We start from the raw sequence: 26,012 nt of genomic DNA, 5'->3' as shown, positions 1-26,012 counted from the left end.
AACTTAAGGTATTTCTCTACAGCTTATTGTTAGAGGATTTTTTTAAAGCAACATCATTTTCTTTTTTTAATTTTAACATTTATTAATTTGTGAGAGTGAGAGAGTCAGAGCACAAGCAGAGGAGGGGCAGAGAGAGAGGGAGACACAGAACCCAAAGCAGACTCCAAGCTGTCAGCACAGAGCCCAGTGCGGGGCTCAAATTCACGGACCACGAGATCATAACCTGAGCTGAAGTTGGACGCTCAACTGACTGAGCCACTCAGGCGCCCTATGAACATCATTTTCTTTAAAATACAAACAATACAGCCTCACTCTTAAAAAGGGAGGTGAGAAGAAAGTCAAAGAAAAAGTGAATATTGCTTGTAATCCAACCACCCAGAAATAATAACTGCTAATATTCTGACATACTATTTTCCAGCCACCTATATATTTTTTAACATATACGTCATTTTGGTGAAGAAAATGCCAAAACACCACTCTAGAATGTTTATCTAGAAAGTGCCGCAGGCTGGGACAACATTCTGGAATACAATTTTCAATCACAGACATCGGTCACCTCTGTGATAAAACACGAGTTACATAATAAATCAAATTTTCACATTGAAATCCAAATAACAGAATGTTAACCTGTTTATATTTTATAGCCACTTACTTCTGTCAAATGTTCCTCCTAAAATGGAGCACAACGACCTCCCACTCCTTCCAAGTCTGCTCTAAGGAGAACACATGTTAGAGTAGACACCACACAGAAATGCACCAGGGAAAGTAAGAGGAGGCCAGGAGATCTGCAGCAACGTGACTCTGTGTTCGTGGCTCAACGATACCCCCACGTCCCACTGCACCTCAGGGTCCTCCTGGGTCTGATGCAGTGGGGAGCAGTGTAGAGGCTGGAAATGCTTTTTGGCCATTTGTTTCTTGCCCCTAGTTAATCACTTATCTTTATTTATTTTTGGGACAGAGAGAGACAGAGCATGAACGGGGGAGGGGCAGAGAGAGAGGGAGACACAGAATCGGAAACAGGCTCCAGGCTCCGAGCCATCAGCCCAGAGCCCGACGCGGGGCTCGAACTCACGGTCCGCGAGATCGTGACCTGGCCGAAGTCGGACGCTTAACCGACTGCGCCACCCAGGCGCCCCAATCACTTATCTTTAAAACACATCGAGTGATGGTCTCCTCACTGTGCCTTGCACTTTATGCATTACTTCATTTAATCTACACCAGACAAGTAGAATCAGGTATGATTACTGCGCCCATCTTACAGACTGGAGAACTGAGATTCAGAGAAGTTACAGGTAACTTGCTTGGGGCCACACCATTAGGTGCAGAAGAGCATGCATTGACTAAGAACTGCAGCCCCTCAGGGTTGCCATCCTGGAAGGGCTCCATCCAATGGGTAATGCCAACAGTGAAGAGAGACTCGGGGGCAGGAAAGATGATGGACATACCCAAGTTGTAGGGTTTTGTGAAGGAAATACATTTTGGCTTTCCTCTACTTTCTAAAATAAGCATTTTGTTAAGGAAAACAGTTACATAATAAACCCTCTTGTACTCACTAGGCTACAAAAAAATATTTACCTAATAACATCTAATAAATAAGCCTAGTATTAGTGTTGAGGAAATTCCAGGGGAGTATATTCTAGCAGGCTTTTTAAAAACAAATACAGCATTTCAGATCTAATTGGTTTTACATTTACACTGTGTTGCATTTTGCTTTTCTCACTTAGCATCTGATCGTGACATTTTTCCGTGTCTTTAAATATTTTTCAGGAATGTATTTTCAGGGCCACATAATACTCAGTCATATGGGTGTATCAGAATTTATGTAGCTCTTCCATGAGCTGTTTCTGAATTTTCCTTATTATAAATTGGGCTCTGAGTAACATACTTGTACATAAAAAAAATTTGTATCTATTTTTTTTTAATTCTGGAAATTTTAAATATAGCCTGGATCTGTAGAACACACTATCAAATATGGTAAAAGAAAGCAAGGAAACATCCAGAAGAGTGTGAGCTGTCCTCAGGTGACCTCATACATCAATCACCATCGACACAGACATTAATTAAATAATATTTCTTTTTCAAGAAGTCTTTCTCAACTGGATCATTTGCCCTTCCTAGAGAGTTCAGATTGAATATGTAATACCAGGAGCAAATGCGACAGGGAGCAAAGTTCTGTTAACGTTTCCCAAAGCATCCGGCCCCTCCTCTTACAAGTGTCGAGGATCATCGGCCCAATACACCTTCAAACGTCACATGCTCCGGCATATCCATAATTAATTTCCATTTTCAAAATCCTGAGATGGATTCTGCCTCTGCTCTCAAGAGTGTAGAATGGATGGGTCAAGAGAATTGTTTTTATGACCTCAGCATCCTCTTTATTCTATTCCTTTAGAAAATTCTAGTCTATCTTTATTTTGTGAAAAAAAAATCACTAAAAACATTATGTTATTCGTCTTCTGCTTAAAAAATTTGTATATTTTTACACATTAAAATCCATCTTTATAACACTATGAGGACTTTTAGTCAAGATGGTAGACTAAGCTGAGAACTTATTTCTACCTGAATTAATAGAAACAGAGACGCCTAAAATAATGACAAAAATAATCACACACACAAATAATCATATGTGAAAGTTAATGATAGGATACCTGAAAGGTAAAACTCCTGAAAGATAGAAATTCTATGGGATTACAGATTCACAAACAAACAGACAAACACCAGTGAGTGCTACTTCAGAAGGTGGGGGTGGATACGGCGTGCTGCCATGCTCAGAAGAATGGAAGCTAGGAAGAGAAGGAGGTACAGGGGTCACCAACCAGTGCTTAGCTATGGTACCACAGGGGGAAGCAGTCAGTCTTCAGCCTCCTCCCCACCACCGTGCCAGGTCAAAATGCTAGGAAGTGGGTGTCTGTCTCCAAGGGCGGCAGTGACCACTGGGAGCTATCTCAGTGGGTGCCAGATGGCTTTGTTTTAGACCTAACTATAGTGGATGCTGCAATGCACCTGTCAGATTTCTCTTCAGGGCTGAAGGATTTATTTTCCCGGCCTTTGGGGACCATCTTTGACTGTCAGCCCCTCTCTGGAAACGCCTTGGCTATAGAGGGTCTTCTCCCCTAGGATCGTACTTCTTTCCCATGGCCCACATCCAGTGACAGATCACCGTTGAGCTAAAAAGGCCTGGTTCTCTCATCCAATTCGAGACTACTCTGAAGGGGCATGCTGGCTTCAGAGATCCCTGGAGATTGGCTGAGTCTTTGGTGAGACTGTATCAGAGCAGTTTCTCCTGTACCCAGCTCTGCTCCATGTGCCCACCCCCAAAGCACTCCCTAATAAACTTCCCACATACCAATGTCCATCTCTGAGTCATCTTACTGGAGACCCCAGCCAATAAAACCACCCAAAGTTCAGGCTTAGGCCTCCATGCAAGATAGCCCAGAGGCACAGACTGAACGAAGCCTTAATCAACCCAAACACTTTCACGTGACATGTCATAGATAAGCTCAGCCACTGAGTCACCCCTGGCCATGTGCCTTTTCCAAACATATCACGCAAAAGTAAAAATAACAACAAAACACTGGAAACTGATGTTGCATATAGTAAGTCAACCACACATTCCATGTGAAAGAGTTGACGTAAACACAGACGGAAATCTTTCCTAAAGAGGCACCGGATATCAGAGGGTGATGCCTCACGTCTTTAAAAATGCTCTCAAAGACTGCATCTCACTGTATTTTCCCAGCCCCAGGACCTGGGCCTTACTCAGTCTGTTTTATAAATGTAGAAACTGAGGTTGTTGCATGGACTTCCGTACTCGAGGACGGGAGTTGTATCTAAATCTCCTCGAGGACGTAATAAAAGTGGAGTTGACCTCAGTGTCAATGTTAGTATTAAAGGGCTGATCCACTTGTGAAATACAGCATCGTATTGATACATAATAGAAAAGTTATTAATTGGTAGTTATAAGATGCGGGTCACTGCACTGAGCATGACACACGTGCGAATCGGCACCGTTGGCCATTGATTTAAGCTATTGGAATAGCAGCTGGCCTTCTTCAATCAACCAGGCGAGCGGTATCCATAACCAGGAAGGACCTGGCAAAGGTCCAGAAACAAAGCAATTTGCTATTTTCCATTTCCCTAAATCCATCACCAAAATAACAGAGCAAACGCTCCCATTCCAATCACTTTTATATATGCTCAGGCTGAATGAGATGAAGGCCCTTGGCAGGCAAAACATTCAGTATGCGCTTTAGTACTGTCGATATATGAAGCAATCAACCCAGTCGGGCACTGTGTAAATGTAACGGCAAACATTTTAATAATAAACTACAAACATTTGGGCCCCTCAGCCAGGTACCTGTGCCCAGAGCCGGTTTATGGGATTAAGCGTGTGGGTAGGAGGAGAAACAGGAGGCTCCACTGGGGAGGTGAGTGCCTCCCATTGCAAAGTGGAAAATATCTGGAGGGATAGGATAGAGCCTGAACAAAATCTGTATGTAGTACAGTATATATCATTTAGTCACAGAGCTCAAAGTGAGGTTTGGAAGCCCATCATTAAATAGCATTAATTGATATAAATAACTACCATTTACTGAGCAGTGTCTGTGTGTCAGCTTTAGATTCACCTTCAGTACCTCACTGATGCTTGCCTTTTAGAAGGAACAGAAGCCCTGAGAAGTTAAGTTACTTCACCCAGGCCACAGAGCTACTAAGGCTGACAGGTTGCACTTAGATCCCAGGGCTCAGATTGCAGAGCCTGGGGGTTTGCCTGTCACAGATGCTATGAGGACCAGAGTTGGGATGGTAAAAAGCATGTACCCAGCCTGGGAAGCTTCGGGAAACGTTGGCTCCTCTCCCTGGGATAGTCCAAAGCTGGTGGGATCCGAAGAGGTAGAACATAACATTTTGCTGCCTTTTTAAAATACTCAATAAAATCAGACCTAACCCTTATTTTAAATGTCTCAATCCCAGATACTCAGGTGACACCTAGAAGGGCATAAATACTGGAGATGGAGTCTTGGTGCTTGGAGTCTTGGCGGAGACAGAGTGATAAAGATAAAAGCACCAGGGGTTTTGTGCTCAGGTCACCAATAACTTCCTAGAGGTTTGTAAATCCCCTAAAGTCTGCCCAGATCTCCTGACTCCTGCCAATGGCCAGTATTGACGCCTCTACCCCTACTCAAACCTACCTGATCTTTAAAAAATTCTGACTAAGACAGGCAAGCTGTCTAAAGCCATCAACCCACAGGAGGGGTTCCAGAACCAACCTCTATTTTCAACTCCTGGGTGGTTACACAGTGGCTTCCTGCCTGCTTGTAAGCCTGGGTCTGTGCCTCAAGCAAGGGGGGCCATCTTATTAAAATTTACTTAGGTGCCTTTCTTTTCAGATTTTCCTAGTTGACCTCCCTGCTCTTTTGCCAGAGGCATCTTTTGCCGTAGGGAGGATTAGGATGTTGAATCAGGAGTGCAAAGAGAGTGAAAGATTTAATATTCGGCCTAATGACTTAAGCAAAACAAGAGTCCTGAAAGCCAGAAAAGGGCTGTCTAATTTGCAAACATTTTACTGTAAGCCTGAGGTAGAGCTAAATCAGGATTGCATGGAGGAGAGGTTTCCACCCACCCTGGGACCTTTTAACCTGTGTAAAGGAGACAGGGAGGCTGCTAGAGAGGGAGACAGATGGGAAGGTTCCCTGGGTCTCAGAAAGTCTGGCTTCTGAGCCTGACTCCAAAGTCATTATGTGACAGAACCTATTTTAAAGGTATGTTTATTTCTAAGCATTTTACTCCACCTTCTTTCCTATGAGCTCAGCAGAAAGAAAGAATGAAAAAGAAAAATATTTCTACTTTTCCCTCTCCTCAAGAAGAAAGACAAGGTTTGGGGCTCAGAGGAGCGGTTCTAACCTAGCCCCCAGGTGAGAATGGAAAGGTAGCCTGAGTCTGGGGTGCAGGTAGAAGGTGTGTGGCTTAGGGAGGATTGAATGAACTCTTTTTGACCGGTAAGGGGTTCCATTCTGAGGCAAGTCTGTAGGCCTCTGGAACATTTACTGCGCACTTTTCACATTTTAAAAGTGGCCTATAGTTAAAATACAAACCAACCCCTCCTGCCCCTCCAGCATTCTCCAAACTTACTTAGCTTCAAAATATTGTTCTCCATTGTGCATTCTTATTACCATTCTATAGGACAGTGTTGTGTAGAGAGAAGTTTAGGAAATTCTGACCTAGAAAACATGCAGAGTACCATGTTGTGACAGCTGAGACCACCCACATCAATATGGCACAGCTATTAAGAACCAAGAACTAAGACCACTGTATCAACTTGAAAGAATTGTTTGTTACCAGAAAACTTTGCTCAAGAAAGATAAGACTAAACCAGTAAAAAACTTTACTGTTTCAGGAGGGGGCAGTCTGCCCACCAGAGCGTTTATCAAAACAACTTGGAGGTCTTAATTCAAGGCTTACCTAAGAACCTCGCTATGCCATGCCTACCAATACTAAATCAGTATGTCATGAGTTTTACCAGATGTCAGTTTCCTACCTTAAATCATGAGAGCCTGGACCCTCCTCGCAAACCCTATAAATATCCATTCTGAATTCCACCTTCTGAGACGTTGCTAAGATTCTGTCAAGGTGGTGTTCCTTATGGAAGTAGGCTTAAATAAATGTACCTGTGCTTTATTAACATGAGTCATCTGGTGATATTTTGGGAAGTTGTACCTTGAGTTGTTGGCCACGTGACTGAAAACTTAAATGTGGAAGCCCAGGTGATGTTCGAATATGGTGGTTTATCGACATCTTTCCCTGTGATCAAAACCCTGCACTGCCCCGGTCCCCAGCTTGTTTGGGCCATAGCTCTCAGATCTCAGTAACTGTGTGAATGCCTCTGATGTTTTTGTTTTGCTTTGTTTTTGCTTGGAGCCCTTTTTTTAGGGACTGGATCTCTAATTACCAAACCTATCTCCCAGATCACAGTGGGGGCTCTTGACGAATGTCGAGTCTATTGGCTTCTCTTCCAAGAATTTGAAGGCAGACACCCAAAACTGGAAGGTAAGTGAGCTCAGCTACTCCTATTAAGGTCTACAAAGCTAAAGGTGTGGTCCAGACACCAGTGCCCAAACCCTTGTAAAGGGCCCATGACAAGATAAATACAGCAATTTGAGGGGCACCTGAGTGGCTCAGTCAGTTAAGCACCGACTTTGGCTCAGGTCATGATCTCACAGTTCATGGGTTCGAACCCCGCACTGGGCTCTGTGCTGATGGCTCAGAGCCTGGAGCCTGCTTTAGATTTTTGTCTTTCCCTCTCTCTCTGCCCTTCCCCTGCTTATGTTCTGTCTGTCTCTCAAAAATAAACATTAAATTTTTTAATTAAAAAAAGCAATTTGATAGAGTAATATTACGCCCATGAGTCTAGTTTTTTAAAAGCCTACATTCTCTATGTCTTTGCTTTTTCATTTTTATAGCAAAAAATGTTATTATATTGTTAAGAAAAATTATTTAAAACTTGAAAGTAAGGAACGCCCACTGGTGTCTGACTTCAGCTCAGGTCATGGTCTCTCTGTTCATGAGTTTGAGCCCCATGTCCGGCTCTGTGCTGTCAGCTCAGAGCCTGGAGCCTGCTTTGGATTCGGTGTCTCCCTCTCTCTCTGCCCCTCCCCTGCTCACGCACTCCCTCTCTCTCTCTCTCTGAAAAATGAATAAACATTAAAAACTTCAAAAAAAATTGAAAGTAAAACAAAAATGTTGTGTTGGGGGCAAGAATGTTCTTTCAGGGTCATATACAGGCATTACTTAATAGGTCCATTCAAGGATTATTTAATTATCTAGGAAAATGTAATTTATCCACCTTGTGAGAATTAATAGAGAGAACCCTCACTAAAATGGAATTGGGAGGTTCAGTAGGGGAAGTTCTCAGGCCCTACCACTTATGGCCAATTTCAGACCCAATAAGAAGAGACCCCTTGGCAAGTACACTCTACTTTCCCATCTCATGAGGAGGAAGAAAGGCTCCCCACCCCCAAACAGCTCAGCCAATGAGAGACCATCACAACTCGGCCAATGAAAAGCCTCTGTACTTCAAACTCCCAGTTTACTCCAATGGCCTTTTTGTTTACAACAGCCTTCCTGACTAGCTCCTTTCCTTTCTAAAAGAGGGGGTTCTCTGCTTTGTGCTGTGGACTCCCCAGTGGTTTTGCCACAGCTTGCTTGTCTGGGATTGCAATGCTCGGCTATCCCGAAATACCAACCACCCCCCACCCCCCCAACACACACACCTTTTTTTTTTGCTGGTGAAATTACCAGAGGTTTTATTTTTCAAGTTAACAGCCTCATTGTTTACTACTTATTGAAGGTTGCAGACTCAGTGAAATTACATGTTGATTTGTAGATCTCTGTATAGTAGAGATGCCAATAATGTTAAGCAGAAAAGATAACTCCAAAGGTTATAGTTTCCTGCCCTGTAGGACATTAGCCAGCTCTGTATGTGAACTAGCAAACTGATGCTAACATTTCCTCCTGATTAAATCACCACAGATACCTAGATCCTACAATGTTCTTTGACCTGCCTTAGAGCGCTTTTTAACTGGTGAGTTTGGCCCTGTATTCACCTTGTATTTCTACATGAGTCACGTTTTTAATTTATTGAAAATTATAATTTCACAGCTCTTTTATTGATTGATTCATTGACTGATTGATTGCAAAAGTAACAGTCTGTGGTGCATTGAAACAAAAACCAATCTCTCACTATAGCAGGTTTGAAAAGCACTGTCCTAAACTCTGAGTTCCTGTTGCTGAAACTCTTAGAACTTCTTTACTTCCTGTCCTGTTTGAGGTCTTCTCATTTGGGGCTTTGGATGAACCTGTGAGCTCCACAGCTTCCTCCCATTAACTCCTTTTCTTTAAAGTCTTGAGTTGGTCGCGATTCATCAGAACTGATAAAGTCACTGAATTGTAATTACAGCTGACAAAGTGTTTCATAACACAGAACTCTTTAACCTCTCCTTAGGTACACAAAGAGAGAATACCCACCACAGAGAAGTGCCTGATCAAAAATGTACATGATGAGAACAAAAAGTTTGAATGGGCCTGCCCCAAAAGTAAAGCAGGCAACTTAGGACATTAAAAAAAATTTACATACATCTTGATCTTAGGTCTTACCCACCCCAGAACTGCCTTGCTCCAAAATAACCAAAATGCCTGGAAGCTTGATCAGAGCTGCCATGTGCCGGGCCCCATGCCTTTTCCTAAGGGCTGTTGCCCTTCTCCCATCCCTGGTGAGTGTGGCAAGGACTTGGTTCTAGCCCGTGCCCTCCGTGCCCCACTGGACACTAGGAGTGGATGGCCACTGGGCCACATGCCCATGGGTGCCCACCTGACAATCCCGGTTGCTCTCTATTTCAGACCCCCCTAGTCTTGTCCCCTTCCTCAGTGCCTAGAATGTGAATCTGGATCCTTCTTCTGGCCTGGTTCATCCCTACTCGCCCTCGCTTTCTGTTTTTAATCCGGCAAACTTCCTTCCACTGAAAAATGCAGCGCTAACCATATTCCTTAGAGGTTTCGACTCATATTTTGAACTGTTTTTCAAGCACTAATTATTTCTTTCATGTTATTCAGAATCAATGTTCCTTATTTGGAAAGTCCCCCCACCTCCGTGGATTTAATGTATACATATGAAAATTAAAACCACTTTTAGCTAAAAATAGATCCTCTGGGAGGGCTCCAGAATCAGCTGACATGCACAGTTAGGAGGAACCTGGATGGCTGACAACTATTTTGGCTTCAAATAAGAATGAAATAGTCTGGTGCAGCGGTTGGCCACTTTTCAGGGGTGGCCTGCCAAGACATCATTTACAAAGTTGCTCACAAGGAGGAACGGGATTGTGGGGGGCAGCTAGAACCTGGAGTCTGAGCTGCTACCACACTCCACTGCCCCCAGAAGCAGCTGGCATGTGAAGAGGCCAGCCGAATGTTTTAGCAGAATTGAGGTCTGCAATGTTTCAAGGGAATCTTCTCCTAAGGAGTACACTCTGCATTTCTGAAATCCAGGAGGCTCGGCATACAAAAGTGTTTTCATAACTCATTTGGCACAAAACCCAACCTGAATTGATGTGATGGTCCTTATTTATCCTGCTTTGGGTAAATAGTCATATGTTTTGCCGCAAAAATATCTGTTTTATTACAAAGCACTGCCCCATAACCCCCTGGTGGAGCTGTGTAATGTACAGCATATGCAATTTATTAACTCCCTGAATTGCAAAACACATCTGATCTAAGGCTGGGAGGAATCGCTTCTCAAATGCTTCTTGGGAGCATCCTTTTAACATTTAGCCCAAAGAGACCAAGCATGAGGCAGCAGTGTGTGTGTGTGTGTGTGTGTGTGTGTGTGTGTGTGTGTGTGTGTGTGTGTGTTGGGGGTGGGTGTGATGGCACATACCCTGAGAACATAAAAGTACCTAAAAGGGAGACCCGGAGGAAGTAGGAAGAAACCGCGTTCTATTTCAAAGGAGCCAAGCTTTGCTATCTGTGCCACCTTTGTAGATGCTGGTGCTGCCTGTTCCAAAAGCATCATTCTATAGACATTCGCCTCCCTGGCCTTATTCCCTCAAATGATAAAATATACCAACCTTTAGGGGCACCTGGTTGGCTCAGTCAGTTGAGCATCTGACTCATGATTTTGGCTCAGGTCATAATCCCAGGGTCGTGGGATGGAGCCAAGTCGACTCCACGTTGAGCATGGAGTCTGCATGGATTCTCTTTCCCTCTGTCCCTCCCCACCTCTTACAATAAAATTTAAAAATTAAAAAAATATGTATGCCAACCTTTATATAGAGCTTGCACGTCGTTGGCACTGTCCTAACACCTACCTGTGTTATCTTGATCAACCCACAAAACATTACTACTGTTTTACAGATGAGGAAACTGAGGAGCTGAGAGGTTGGCTGAGAATGTCACCACTGTAAGTGATGGAACTAAGCAATCCAATGCAGGCACCCTCACGTCAGCCCTATGAGGCTCTCAGGGTCACCCCGATCTATTCTCAAAAAAAGGGGATGGGGGTGCTTCTGTGGGAGGACACTGAGCGTAGCTTTTCATGTGGAGAGAACACACAGAGTCAGAAGATCAGAGCATGTTTTTCACCATTTTCTGAGATACTGGATCCTTTAATCAACCTTCACGCCCTCATCTATAAAATGGGGTTTATAATCCTATTTTACAGAGTAGCTGATTTGATTAAATGGATAAAATAGTAGCCCCTTTCCTGGATCAGAGAATCTCAAACTGAAAGACCTATTCTCATCTTAGGGCTCTTGACTTATGTGGTCCCTCTACCTAAATGTTCACCGGCCCAGTCTCCCTGCTCATAATACAGGCTCAGGTTCCCAGAGAAAACTCCTCGGCAGCCCATTCTATAGCAGCCATCCAAAAATCTCCATCGTTAATCTCCACCATATGCCTGTGTCTTATTTCCTCCATAGTATTCTTCATCAGATTTTCACATATTGTTTTCCTGTGTTCTTAGGAGTTTATTCTTATCCTGTCTGTACCTCTGTTGCTACAAGAATGAAAGTGACAACACAGGAGACATCTTTTTTACTCTGGTTCAGTTTTATCCCTTGCATCTCGTACAGGGCCTGGCATAAGGTAGGTGCCCATTCTGTGTTTCTTAAATCATTAATTAAATGAATAGTTGGGAATCCACATATATCATTTCCTTTCTTATATCCTATTTCTGTCTCCAGAAGGAAAATGTGAAGTTGGCCAAATACAAAAAAAAAAAAAAAAAAAATGCTTGGGGATATTTTGACTGGCAAGTATTTCCACCTCTTGTCCTCTCACTTTCAAGCCAACAAAAATTTCGTGAAAATTAACATGAAAAGGACAGAGGGCACCACAATGATCAGAATGTGTGTAGATTTGGTCTATTACAGGATAATAAGATCTTCTGCCTTCTCAGAAAGCCATGCTTCATCTTTCCCAGTTTATGTTTTGATGCCTTACTCATTAAGCAGCCCGATTCATGTGGTTCTAATACCTTGAATTAGGAGATGCTCCTGCAACATCCGTATGTTCCTGTGCTCTTACTCCCTTGAAGAAAAGCAGAAATAAAAGAGATTTACATCAGCTCCAGAACCATGTGAGCAAAGACACTCAACAGGTTGAAGAGTGAGGCCATATGGCATCACATTGGATTTGACAGTCTTAATTAGGCAATCTGCTCACCAGCACCACCAGTGAGCAACCCGGGGTGAGAGTGATCCTCATTCCCTGCCACCTGAGAACATTTCCATGTGTGTGTGTATGTATGCTGGCTTCTACAAATTCTTAAACTTGGGCACAGCCTGCCGTCATGGAATGCTGGTGCTCAAAAGGGCCTTAGCAGCAGAGTAAAACGCCCTCACGGTGGACTCTTGTTTTTTGCCAGCCCAGCATTGCCCCTTTCCTTCAGGGAACAGCATCTCCATTTCCCCAGTCCTGGCCAGCAGAAATACCAAAATCTCTTGACAGTGTGACTGGCTCAGGCATAGGTGCGTGAGCCCAAGTGGACCAGAAGACTTAGCCAGGAGATGTTTGCTGAAGCACTTGGAAAAGAGATGTTTTAAGTTGTTAAAATGAGAGAAGGAAATCCTGAGGTCTCTGGTCACCATCTTGGAGGCAAGTGACCTCTGAGAGTGAAGGCTACCCACACTAGAGAAAGAACTGAGGGAAGAAGGGTGATCCTGATGACATCATCAGAGCCTCTAGATCCTGGTGTTCCTGAAGCAAGTTCAAGCCTCAAAAATCTCAGTCATGTGAGCTGATAATTTTATGTTTTTGCTAATGCCAGGTGGAGTTGGGTTACTTTAGATCACAGCCCAAACAGCCCTGCTATAATGAGACTGATATACCCTTATTATGCAAATGGGGAATCAGAGGTGCAGAGAGTAAAGGGGTCACACAAGTCAGTGAGCTGGGATAGACTCAACTAATTATTCATTTCTTTTAGAAAACTTCTAGGGGAACCTGGGTGGCTCAGTCAGTTAAGCATCCAACTCTTGGTTTTGTTCTCGTGGTTCGTGAGCTCGAGCCCCACATTGGGCTCTGGGCTAACAGCTTGGAACCTGCTTGGGATTCTCTCTCTCTCTCTCTCTCTCTCTCTCTCTCACCCTCCCCTCTTGCTCTGTCTCTCAAAATAAATAAATAAATAAATAACCTTAAAAAAAAAAAAAAACTATATGGCTTCCCTAGTCTAGACCCTTGGATTTCTCTGGGGCTCTGTTCCCACCCTTATTTTGTTTATACGTGCTCCTCGGTCATGCTCCCACCTCTCCTCAGATATACCTCCCAACCACCTCCATCTGAGACCTTTGCAGGTGGCTCCATGACAGCCCATGTCTCCCCACTCTTCCTTCTCATCTCCTATTCTGAACTTCTAGAAAGCCAGTCACACTGTCTGAACACATGGTACTCCTTTCCACACATTATGTGTATTGATGATTCAAAACATTGAAAATAGATTTCAAAATCTTAGCCAATGCCAGCCAGCCCATACCCTCCCATCACTCAGCATTGTCTTCTGCTTCTCTGACCACCAAGAACAGTTACTGTCAGTAACAGCAGTGGTTTGATAAAAACAACACATGTGGTTGGTCTTTGTGGCACATCATTCAATCCATACACCAGTACTGGGGACAATGGTGATTTCATGGAGTGAATTTTTTTTTAAGATTTTTAAAAATATTATTTTAAGTACAGCCTGCCCCCCCCACTGTGGGGCTTGAACTCACAACCCCGAGATCTAATGTCTCATGCTCTACCAACTGAGCCAGCCAGGTTCCCCTTCATGGAGTGAATTTAGATGCCTATAAGGGGTAGGCAGAATGAAGGAGGAAGCCGACTGGATGATAAGAGGACAGCAGAGACTGGAGGGGCACAGGGAAGATCTCAGCTACTATTATCACTACTTCTGGCAGCTAATATTCTGGCGCTTTCTATAGGCCAGTTACTATTCAGAGCCCTTTAGATAGATTAACATTTAATCCTCAGAGCAACCTATAGAGGTTACCACCATTATAATATTCATTTTACAAATGAGGAAGCTGAGGCACAATGAGTTTTTTGTGTTCCTCTAACTTGCCCAAATTACTTAGCTGATAATGAGCCGACCTTGGATTTGAACCCAGGCAGCCTGCCTCTGGGATCTGTATTCTCCAGGCCTAATCTTCCCAGAAGTTATGAATTTTTAAAAAGTGAAATTCTCCATGTTGACAACAAATTCTTTTCATTAAATATTTTTCGCTAAACACTTCCACACTGAGCAGCCAGACAGGACCTATCTGTGGGGCAAATTTAGCCCAGGGCTGACAGTGTGATTCCTCCAGCCTGTTTATTTCTTCCATTCTGCTGATAAGAAAACTACAGGAGCCCATCTGCATTAGATTCCTCACCTGATTGGGCCCCTCACTCCATTACTTCCTATGTTTCCTACTCTTCAAAGCACAACGTAGCACCCGAGTTCAACGGAAGGATCTCTAAGCACTTCATTATAGCCCTCTCCAAGAACACAAGGTTTGTGTCCCTTTTATTCTGTATTTACTACATCACCTTACATTTATAAAATGAGGTAGTTAATATAATATATTTATGAAGACTTTAATAATATTAATTGAATGATTATGAGATTGTCACAAATATGTTGATGGGGTGGAAAAGCAAACCCATACAAATACTACATCCCTATATGACTCTATTTAAATATAGGAACAACTCTCATTAATGTAAATAGGAGTCCACATTCTGACCCAAAGTATAGTCACCTTCATAATGTGGAGTGAATTAAGTGGCCTCAGAGTAATATTTGTTGGCATATCCCAAAAGCTTAAATAAATATACCACTTGAAACTCTAACCATGTTCAGATCTATCCAAAATGCTGTACAGGGGATGGTCAAGTATTTCATTAATCATTTAATTAATCTGCCAACTTGAGGGAAAATATGAGCCAGTATGCAAAATACAATCAGAAAATGGAAAATAAATTATTGTTTTTATTTTAATCACAAAAACTAAAAACAAAAATAAAAGAACTTGGGAAGTTCACAAGAATATAGACACATAAAAGACAGAGAATATGGACACATAAAAGCCCAAGTGAGCTTGAACTCAGGAAGCAGGCATTTTCTCCACCTGCCAGGTTGGAAAGTTCATCCATTTATTACCATCCAAATGAAATCTTTTCAGCAGGGTCAAAAGGGCCTTTGTTTTGACATTTAATTCACTGGCGATGTATTTCCTACGTTAGGATGCAAAACACCTCTCACATTGCTTTTTCATTAATTGCCTTCATTTTTCAAGTTCCCTGTTTGATTTATAGTCAATTAAAAACACCCTCAAAAGCCATGACTCATGTATGTTAAGTACAAATATGATTAATGCAACACCATGCACTCCATGGATGACCCGGCTACTAACCAAGGTCAGTGTCAAGGTGGCATGACCAACCAGTGTCCTGGTGAAAGAAACTCATAGGGAGGGTGGAAAGCCAGGAGTGCAGGTCATGGACAATCTGGTACTAACTGGATCCATTATAAACAAGGAAAAAGAGGTACTTTTTTGTATTCTTTTTAATATTACAGAGGAAAAATGAAACTTGGTTATGAACAGAAAAAATACAACACAATAGAAATTCTCTGTCTCAACCAGGCTGATGAATGTAGATAGGGAAATTAAGGGGCAAATTTCTTTGATGTGTCACCCTTAACATCAACAAAAACTACAAGAGACTAGACCAGAGAACTATGGATAAGAACCATGGGACTGAAATCCTGGGTTCAAATCTTGACACTGAGTGATATGTCACTGAGTGACATGAGTGATATGACCTTGGGTAAATTGCATTGCCTACCCCAGCCTTAGTACCCTTACTTCTAAAATGGGCACATGAGAGTATTTTGTCCCCTAAGGCCTGTTATGAGGTTCAAGGGGGCACTCCACACACACTGGTCAACACCCATGACGCTTTTGCAAATCCCAACATCTGTTCCTAAGGTATACATACTTTCTTACATTTTCCAGAAATGCTCTCTCTCTCTCTCTCTTTTCTTGCTGTCAGTGTGGGCATACAGCCTGTCATAAGGAAATCACTTAAGACTTATCCATGCCTTTGTAGAAAAATGAACATATTGAAACTTCAGAACAATATCATAAAAGTCAATAGTAAAAAAAGAACATCAACCTAATGCTTTTGATATGTGATCTCCCAACAAAATGAGGTAAATAAGGACCTTTGGCACATTCTCTTACAAAGGAAGATTTATTCATATTAAAGAACTGCCTTCTCTGCTGTAATTAGTCCTTATTCCTGTTTTGTTTGTTTTTTGATGCCAAATGATCTTTTATTTTATTTTTATGTTTTTCCAAATGACCTTTCAAAAGAACATTCTTACTAAAGTAAATGGTAGTATTCTCCCTCTATCTCATCTATCTGCTTTCTTTTTTTTCCTCTTTTTTCATATCCAGGTTTAGAAAAATGTTTAAAAATATGTTTTAATCAACCCAAGATTTAAAAAAAGTTCTATTGGTTCATAGAGTTCAAATCTTAAAAATCACTCACTTCTTCAGATTTTTAATACCCACGATTTGTCTTCTATAAAGCCTGGATTAGATAGTCACTGTAGGGAAATTGAACCCATCTAAGGTCCATGAATAACAGTAATAATAACAACCATAGCAGCAACAATAGCAATAGTGACAGTAATAATAATTGCAGCTTTAATTTGTTCATTGCATTTTCTTTTTTTAATTTTTTTTTTTAACATTTATTTATTTTTGAGACAGAGAGAGACAGAGCATGAACAGGGGAGGGTCAGAGAGAGGGAGACACAGAATCTGAAACAGGCTCCAGGCTCTGAGCTGTCAGCACAGAGCCCAACATGGGGCTCGAACTCACGGACCGCGAGATCATGACCTGAGCAAGAAGTCGGCCGCTTAACCGACTGAGCCACCCAGGCGCCCCTGTTCATTGCATTTTCAATGCATTCTGCACATTTCTTCATCGATAATCACCAATTCTAAAAGTAAGAACCGCTACTATCCTTCTTAGATGAGATCATCAAAAACTCAGAGGGTTCAAAGGACTTGCTCATGGCCAGCCCAGCCTTAACATGACTGGCAAATAGAGTATGAACAGAAATTACGGGTCACTTTTGAGCTAAAGTGGCTCAACCTGTGTTTCTCCCATACTTTCTCTTGTCCCCAGCCAAGTGACATAAGAATGACTGGAAGGCTCAGAAAGGTAGGACCAACTTGGAAGCAGCCTGAGTCCTCAAGTTCCTGTGTGGAGGGCAGATACTTGGAGTAGAGCTACCCAAGAAGTAGCCCAACCTGTATCCTCATGACCTGAATGAGAAATAAACTTTCATTGTGTTAGCTCACTGGAGTCGTTTGATACCAGGCCTATTCTAACTAGTGCAGGTTGATGATTAAGAGTGTAATTGTATGGCTTGGAACTCAGATGCAGCAATTTATCTGTGTGTAACTGTGTCCGTGTGTCTGTGTGCTTGTGTGTGTCTGTGGTCCACAATAAGTGATCAAGGAAGAATGAACAAGAAGAGGCAGGAAATTGTTGGCCTGATAGTGCCTGGATGGCCAATGGGGTGTCCTTTCTGGACACCGGAAGTTGGAGACAACCCATAATTGAAGCTGGAACCATGAGTATGGTTCCCCTAGCTACCTTGATGATCAGAGATCTCTCCATAATGCTAGGAAGATGTGTCTGAGCTGATGCGGCCAGGGCAGAATAGTCTGTTCTGTAATTTTGCAGAACACAAAATAGTCAGGGGCTTATCACTTGGTCCTTTTCCACCTCAGCTGGTAGCTGCTCAGTTTTCCAGGCCACTTACTCTTCTGAAGCCTGGGTGCCGACTGGGAGTGTATAAGCAGCATCCCTATTCAGAGATCACGGGCTCAAGATGGTGAGTACCAGAATCACATGATTTTCATGTTGCAGATGAGCAAGCAACAACACAAACCCATTAAGAGAATTCAGGGTGTTGGAGGCCTTGAGGGAACCCTTACCACAAACCCCTTAAAGATTCCTCCCTGAATACAAAGGACTTGAATAGATATCTCCTGAGTTTCTGCCTTCTAAACTGTTCTCTCCCTTCTTCTTGTACTTCTCATGAAAAAAAAAAAAAAAAAAAAAAAAAGGAAATGGCCACATCTTCCCAGCTCATCTTTCAAGACTGGGATGAAGGCAGGAAACTTTTGTCCAAGTTACCATGAGTTGGGGGCTTTGCATCACACCGTGAAAGATACAATGAAAGAGCTCCCCTGGTTACATTAGAAGAAATAGTGGGACACCATGTTTTGATCCTAGAAGCTTGTTGAAAAATGGCCTTTTAAAGACGAAAGCAAGTCTAGTTAGTGGAAAGGAGAGTAGAATAAAGAGTTATTTGGATGTGAAGAAAATAAAAGGCTTTAGAACAACTGAAGGAAAGATGTATTGGAGTGAACAGTGAATAAAATATTAGGGAAATAAAAGGAATGGAGGTGACCATTAGTAACAGTTAAAGGAGAAAAAGATAAGTCATTGAGAATTGAAGAAAAAGATGAAAAAGGATAAAAGGAAATATTACTGTCTGAACAAAGAGAGCAGGAAGCCGTGGACAGAATAAACATTCTCTATAGCCTGCTAAAAGCTGAACACAGAATTGGTTGAATATAAGTATGGGGTATGAGCAGATATAATACGTCTGTCAGGCAAGGACACAAGACTTTCAGACAACTTTACAGAATGGTGAAAGGTGTAGACATCAACTGATTGATTATGCTGTGTTTACACCTTCTACAAGACAAAACTTTATAACGATTGGAAACCAAAGCTCTTAAGTATTGTAAAGAAACAGGAAAAATGGAAAATACAAATGCCATAAGTGGAGTTCAAGAGATGTTACTAGCCTGGTGTCTTTTAACCTAAAATTTTATTACCTAAAACATCAATTTTGTGTGTGTGTGTGTGTGTGTGTGTGTGTATGTCACTAAAATGATCCTAACCATTTCCTGGATCTTAGTATACAACTGCAAGTATTTTTTAGCTTTCTGGTTCTGTTTGATTCTTTTCCATTTTCACCCAGACGTTAGCCTTGAGTCAATATGGCCTTCGTTCTGAGAGTACCCACCACTCACCAGTTTCTTGGTTAATCACATTTTCAAGAGATAGAAACCATAGGGAAACCCATGAAAGAAACAGAATGAGAGAGGGGAGAGGGAGAGGGAGAGGGAGAGGGAGAGGGAGGGAGAGAGCAGGGGGAATGTTCATTGGCTAGGGGGAAACTTCTTCAATACTCCGGACTTTTCCTTTCCTCTAGAACAGAGCAATACTTTGCTACTTCTTCTAGAAATCCAGATTTTTCCCAAACAATATTCAGTAGGCATTCTCGAGTCTATGGAAACTTTCTTCTTCATTTAGGTACAATTAACCTTATTCTCAGGGCCTAACTCATAACAATCTATGTATATTGCTTTGAGATGAACTCAGAAGTACCAAACCAGATCTACTCTTCGTATTTTTTTTTAACCCTATGAAGACATATGAACCTACAGTTTCACCAAGAGGGGAGCTGGTCAGATTTTGCTGATCCAACAATTTACACACAAATTCATATATATAATTTTAAATATCCTCAATTCCCATATTACTGACTTTTCCTAAATGTGCTATCATTGATAATCAAGCTGGTTCCATTTAGCATTTACTAGCTTACACAGAACCAACAACCATAACCCACATAATTACTTAGGGGATTAAAAAAAAAACACAGATACACACAAAACTGTGATATTGGAATGTACAGTATGGTCTGGTTTAAATTAAAAAGATCCCCCAAAGTATGATTGTTTCCAGCTTCTCAGCGGTGAATTAAAAGCTGTTTGGTGTCACGAGGATTACAGAAGCAATCACATTTATGGGCCTACTTTGCATACCAACTCTATTAATTTCCATACTCAGGGTGGTTTCACATTCCCACCCATGTTAATATACGTGCCGTTAGGGATAACCACTTGCAAAAAAGAAAAAAGAAAAGAAAGAAAAGGGAGACAGAGAGAGAAAGAGAGAGAGAAAGAAAAGAGAGGAGATGAGACAGATAAGAGAAGAGCCAGAAAAATGGTTCTCTTAAACAAACTTCCCTTTGAAACACATTGATTCTGATAAATAGAAGACTCAAAAGACAAATGAGGGTTCCTGATGGTCTGACTCAAAAGTCACACTCAGGGATCAAATTAACATGAAATCGCATATTGGAATTCACTTCTTGTGCCGATCCTGCACCTTGTCATTGCAGACTCTAATTACTGACATGATTTCATTGGTGTAATTGCATCAAGATGCTCACGGACTTCACCTTGGGTAGCTGCCTTTCTGCTCAGCATTGCGTCTTCATTACCGTGTTCCTTTCAACTCTTAAAATGTGTTCCAGCCTCACAGAATAATCCAATCACGCAGGCCGGTTTTGTTTTGTTTTGTTTTTGTTTTGTTTTCCTTTCCTTTAAATATACCAGCCACAGAGCACAGGAATGAAGGAGTATGGTCAGTGTGGAAGGCGAACCTGAGACCATAAGGGCAAATGCACAATAATCTTCCCTAAAGGGACCTTGGAGCATCTGACCAAATTAAATCACTGTTTTCATATCCTTCATTCCCGGATGTTAAAAAATGGTGCTCAAGAGTCTACAATTAAATGGTTATTTGCCTGCCATCAATTTTAAATTCTATTGTGCTAAAACTATGCTCACCACACATTTAGCAATGTATGCCCTACTCTCCTGAAGATAAAACAATGTGATGTTGGCATTAAAAATAGGAAGAGATGATAACCACAGATCTGACAGGAGAATATTTTCATTGGAATTTGGGGGGATTTGAGTTTACTCCACAAAATAGCCAGTAGAGGTTCTGAATCTTTCTTTTTTTTTTAAATAATTTTATTTTATTAATTTTTTAAACATGATTTATTGTCAAATTGGCTAATATACAGTGTGTGAAGTGTGCACTTGAGTTTTGGGGTAGATTCCCGTGGTTCATCGCTTACATACAACACCCAGTGCTCATCCCAACAAGTGCCCTCCTCAACGCCCATCACCCATTATCCCCTCTCCCCCAAGCCCCATCCTCCCTCAATTTGGTCTCTGTATTTAAAAGTCTCTTATGGTTTGCCTCCCTACCTCTGTGAATCTTTCTGAAGAGCCTCAATTAGCCTTCAGGAGTTTTGAATTCCTAGGACTAAAAATTCCCAGAAGCCAACCTGCTCTCACCATCATTTTGACCTAACACTACGCACAAGAAATCCCGATCAAACATCAATCCATGGGAAGACAATGGTTTTGCGCTCGGGGATCTGCCCAAGTGAAATAGATTTCGTTTCCTTACTCACGTTAGAGACTGGTGGTCCCCTTTTCTGGGAGTAGTGGGGAAATGCTCACCGATGACAAAATACTACAAAGCAATACACAACTACTCTGTTCACCTCTCAGCTAACAAGGCCCTAGGTCAAGAGCTTCCACCCTGGGTCAAGCAGAGACAGAAAACAATCAGAAAACACTTAGCTTAGGGAATACCACATCCTGAGACACATTCTCAGACATTGGTGAGTTCGAACACGAAAATGGGCCAAAAGAATCATCAGGTGACATTGCTTACGGTTTAGAATTGCCTGGTCCTCAATGAACTGAGCCGGCTGATCGATATGGAACAATTTCTGCTGAAATCCAGGCGTGCAGTCCAAATCTTCTGCAGATGTTAGCAGCAGCACCTGAGAAAAAAACCGAAGCCATCAATATTTTAACTGCAGCTTATGTGTTTGCCCTGCTAACTTTTACCAAATCTGTGACTTTTAGAAATGAGCTGAGGTTTTAATTTTATTTCCCAAATGAAGAGGTAAGTTGATATTTCTCCCGTGGCTGCCAACAATTCGTTTTGGCGATGAGATTTGGAAAACACGCAAATGGGAACAGCTGCTGCAGTTTCCATTAAGTTGCCGTTAAAGAAATAACTTTGTCAGATTTTTACACCTGCTAAGACTCTCACCATGGTTTCTATGTGTGAAATTTCGTTACAAAAACAGTCAATTTCATATGATGCCTGAGCTAAAACCAACTTCACTGTCACAGATGCAAAGGAGCAGTGCCATCTATAATGAGGAGGAAAGCACAACTATTCCATTGGAAATTACTTCCCAAAGGAATTCAGGGCCCACTAGACCTTTCCAATCCAATATGGTGGCCTTGAGACACTCACAGCTACTAAGCATGTGACATGTAGCTGGGCTGAAAATGTCAGTATAAAACACATGTAGGATTTTGAAGACTGACTACCAAAAAATTTAAAAAAATAATGTAAAATAATTAATAATTTGTATATAGATTACTGTTCAAATAATAATATTTTACAGACCGGACTAAACAGATACGTTGTTAAAGTCAGTTTTACCACTTTCTTTGTACTTGTGTAAGTTTGGCTACCAGAAAACCTAAAATTCACAATTGCTTCCAAAAGCTCAGCTTTGTCTTTGCAAATCCTTGGGGTTCTTCATCCCAGAGTCAAAAATTTAGGCTATGTGTTTTGGAATATAATAGTAGGTGACACACTCCTGGGCAAGGGGTAATTCAGTAAGGCAAGGAAGAGTCGTAGGTTTAGTAGGCAGACTACAAGCCCTGTGAAGATAGGAGTTACCTCTTTTTCCCCAACTTTGATACCAAGGACCTACCATATATACTGGCACAGAGAAGATGCTCCATAAAACTTAACATACAATTGCTAACGTTTTTCAGCCTTTAGTACATGGCAAGCACTGTCTACGTTTGCTATGCATCATCTCCTTTAATCCCCACAGCAGCCCTATGATGTATTTAGTATTTTAAATGTTTATTTACTTTGAAAGAGAGAGAGAGAGCAGGGGAGGGACACAGAGAGAAGAAGAGAGAGAATCCCAAGCAGGCTCTGCGCTGTCCACTCAGAGCCCGATACGGGGCTCGAACTCATGAACCAAGTTGAAATCAAGAGTTGGTTGCTCAACTAACCGAGCCATCCAGGTACCCCATATTTAATTTCTTATAGGAAATTAAATTCTTACATTTTACAAAGGGCCTGATGTTCTCACACGTTGGCCCAAGATCCAAGATTGTAGAGTTGGGACAGGTAGAGCCAGGATCCAAATCCAGGCTTAGGTGTCCTCTGAGATGGATCACGGTCAGAGCTCCTCCCAGACCCCACAGGCTTTCCACACCCTAGGGCAGGACTTTACATTTGGCTGAGCTACTTCTCTGAATCCCATGGAAGGCTGCTTTAACAGCATGGTGCCAGCAGAGAGCGTTTGGAGATTCTCAGTAGCAGCCCTCCACCATACCAGGTGGGAACCGGTGCACAAAAACCTCAGCTCTCTCCCCCTCTGGAGCCATACCTGGGAGGCAAGTGTTCTGTCTCCCCATTTCCACTTGGAATTCAACTCCAGTTGTCCACAGTGGCACCTAGCTTGATAACTCATCTTCCATTCACTGCCTTTTCTTCCCTGGCTCATTTCCTCAACTCCTGTGGGTATTTCTCTGACACCACTCTCCAAAGAAAGCTACTTGCACTCCAATCCTTGACTTAGTGTCTGCTTCTTGGGAAACCAAACTTTGATGTTAGGATACAAACTCTTAACCACTGTACACAGCTGCTGAAGAAAACTCATTATCGTCCCCACCAGCAAACTCAAAGGGTTGTACACAAGGTTGGAAGCTGTGGAACCCGGGCTTCTCTGTAAATAACAGCCCACTGAAATGCACTGAACCCCAAAGAACAAGAGAAAGAATCAATCTTTGGAGGTTCATGGTGTGGGCAGACTGAGGAACATCAGAGAAATTGAAATGGGGGAATCATCACCCTGACCGACATCATCTCTCTAAAATCAAAGGGGTTAGGGTATTATTATAGCTCTGTACCTGAGCAATTCTGCTTGTGAAACTTCCCCTTGCCCGCAGAGCAGGCTCTGGTTAGATTGCTTCCGAGGCAGTCATAATGCTAACACCCCAAGGGGCACACACACAGAATGCAGATTCAGGACTCAGAATAATTTGCTGGCGATTTTGCAAGCAGAAAATCTTTAACTGGCCAACAGCTAATTCGGTTAAATAGCAAATGGTCAAAGGTTGCCTCCAGGCATCCTGCGCCTACAATTATACCTTAACCTTCTAATCAGCTAATTCTGCCCTCAATCCCAGACCAGTAAACCAGTCACCTTGTAGGAACTAAGGAGATACCATTTCTCTCTGGATCCTGAGGATAAGAATCCAGAACTGATTGAGAGGATGGAAGACCTGAGCCCCTGTTCTTGTCTCTCTGTAGCTCCTTCTCCTTCCTGATTTCTTGGTGGGCTCTATTCAGGATTCTTCTGGAGTCAGGAAGGAAAAATAAACCTTTTCCAACAGCTAACCCTCAGGGAGGGTGGGAGGAGTCAAAAGACTCCCAGAGGTTCAGCTTTGTTTTATGAATTCTTAGGTGCCTCCACCCACTAAAATTCAGGTTAAATGCTTTTAATGGAAAAACGGGCAGCAGTCTCCTGGGCAAGGTGTGACTTAGGAAGTAAGAGAGAGCCCCTCCTCCCTGCATTCAGTTCATTCACTTACTCCCCCAAATTTATTATTCTCCTGGGGATTCAGCAAGCACTCTGTTAGGTGCTGTTCTGGAGCCTGTATAGAAGCATAATAATGCAGTAATTAAAAGCAAAAACTCCCGAGTCTTTTGCTCGGTTCAAATCTTGGCTCTTTCCTTTACTGACTGACAGTAACAGAAATATGGGGAAATGAGATGTGAACTGAGAGGAGCTAAGCGGACTCAACGGATGGTGCATCTAAAGCAACCGGAATAGTGTTGCACAGGATAGTGGTCAGCACATGCTAGCTGTTAACGTGGAGCAGAAAAGGTGCCAGGCATGAGCAGATCATAATTTAATTAATTAACTAGAATTTAAATTGAAGGGAAATTACAGGTCTCTCTGGGAGCATGTCAAAGCCAGGGACAGGGAGTCTGATTTCATCTGGGGGGATTAGAGAAAGCAAATCCACAGAAGAGACATCTCTCTGCTTTGATCTCAAAGATGGGTCAGAATTAGCTAGATAAGTGGAGGGGAATGTAGACTTGTCCTTTTAAGCCACACGCTCTGTGCTTTCACATGAATTCCTTTGTGTCTGTCTGGGTTTCGTGTAACACATCTCTGAAATGACAAAACTTCATTTAAAAAAGAATCCAGACTAATCTGGGGGCTCTTCCCCAACACTGACTGTTCACCTGGGCAGGAGTGGTAGTTTCAACTTACTGCCATTGCCCCTTGACTTTTTAGCAGAATTTAAGCATATCTGTGCATGACTTTGTCACAGACACCCACCCTTCAACCTCAATCATACTGAGTTTGGTGGAAGAATGTGAAGAAGCATCCCTCTTTGGTTTAAAAGTATTTGGACATTAATCCAGAACCAAGCAAGCCTCTTCTTCAACATTATCAGATGTCACTCTTATAAATATATGACGTAGAGGGGTGCCGGGATGGCTCAGTCAGTTGAGTGTCTGACTTTGGCTCAGGTCATGATCTCACTGCTTGTGAGTTCGAGCCCCGCGTCGGGCTCTGTGCTGACAGCTCAGAGCCTGGAGCCTGCTTCAGATTCTGTGTCTCCCTCTCTCTGCTGCCCACCCCCACCCTCTCTCTCTCTCTCAAAAATAAATAAACATTTAAAAAAATAAAAAAATATATACGACCTAGATACACTTTCCCCTAAATCCTCTTTAACGTTTCCAGAATATATGCTATGAACAACATTCTGAACTTATCTTTAATGCCTTGGGAATTATGGTCTTCCTATATGGTTCTTTTGTTCATTTATGCATTACCTTGCACTTCATAAACAACAGGCAACCAATACACCTTTGAAAGCTCAGCAGTGATCGACTTTTGTGATCACCAAAGGATTTCTATTATTTGAAAATTACAATCAGTCTGCTTATGAAAGCAG

General features: G+C 42.2%; 1 protein-coding gene across 1 annotated transcript in view; it reads right to left on the bottom strand.

Annotated features, from left to right (window-relative positions):
• The window catches only part of CDH13 (cadherin 13), a 1,030,614-nt gene that overhangs the window by 786,421 nt on the left and 218,181 nt on the right, over positions 1-26,012 (bottom strand). The window contains exon 2 of the mRNA XM_019413211.2: positions 21,667-21,778. Coding sequence (XP_019268756.2) covers positions 21,667-21,778 — 112 coding nt within the window. The remainder of the gene's footprint in view (positions 1-21,666; positions 21,779-26,012) is intronic.

Source organism: Panthera pardus, unplaced genomic scaffold, assembly GCF_024362965.1.
Source record: "Panthera pardus isolate Hobbes unplaced genomic scaffold, ASM2436296v1 HiC_scaffold_19, whole genome shotgun sequence".
NCBI lineage: Eukaryota > Metazoa > Chordata > Mammalia > Carnivora > Felidae > Panthera > Panthera pardus.
This window is presented reverse-complemented; position numbering and strand designations above follow the sequence as displayed.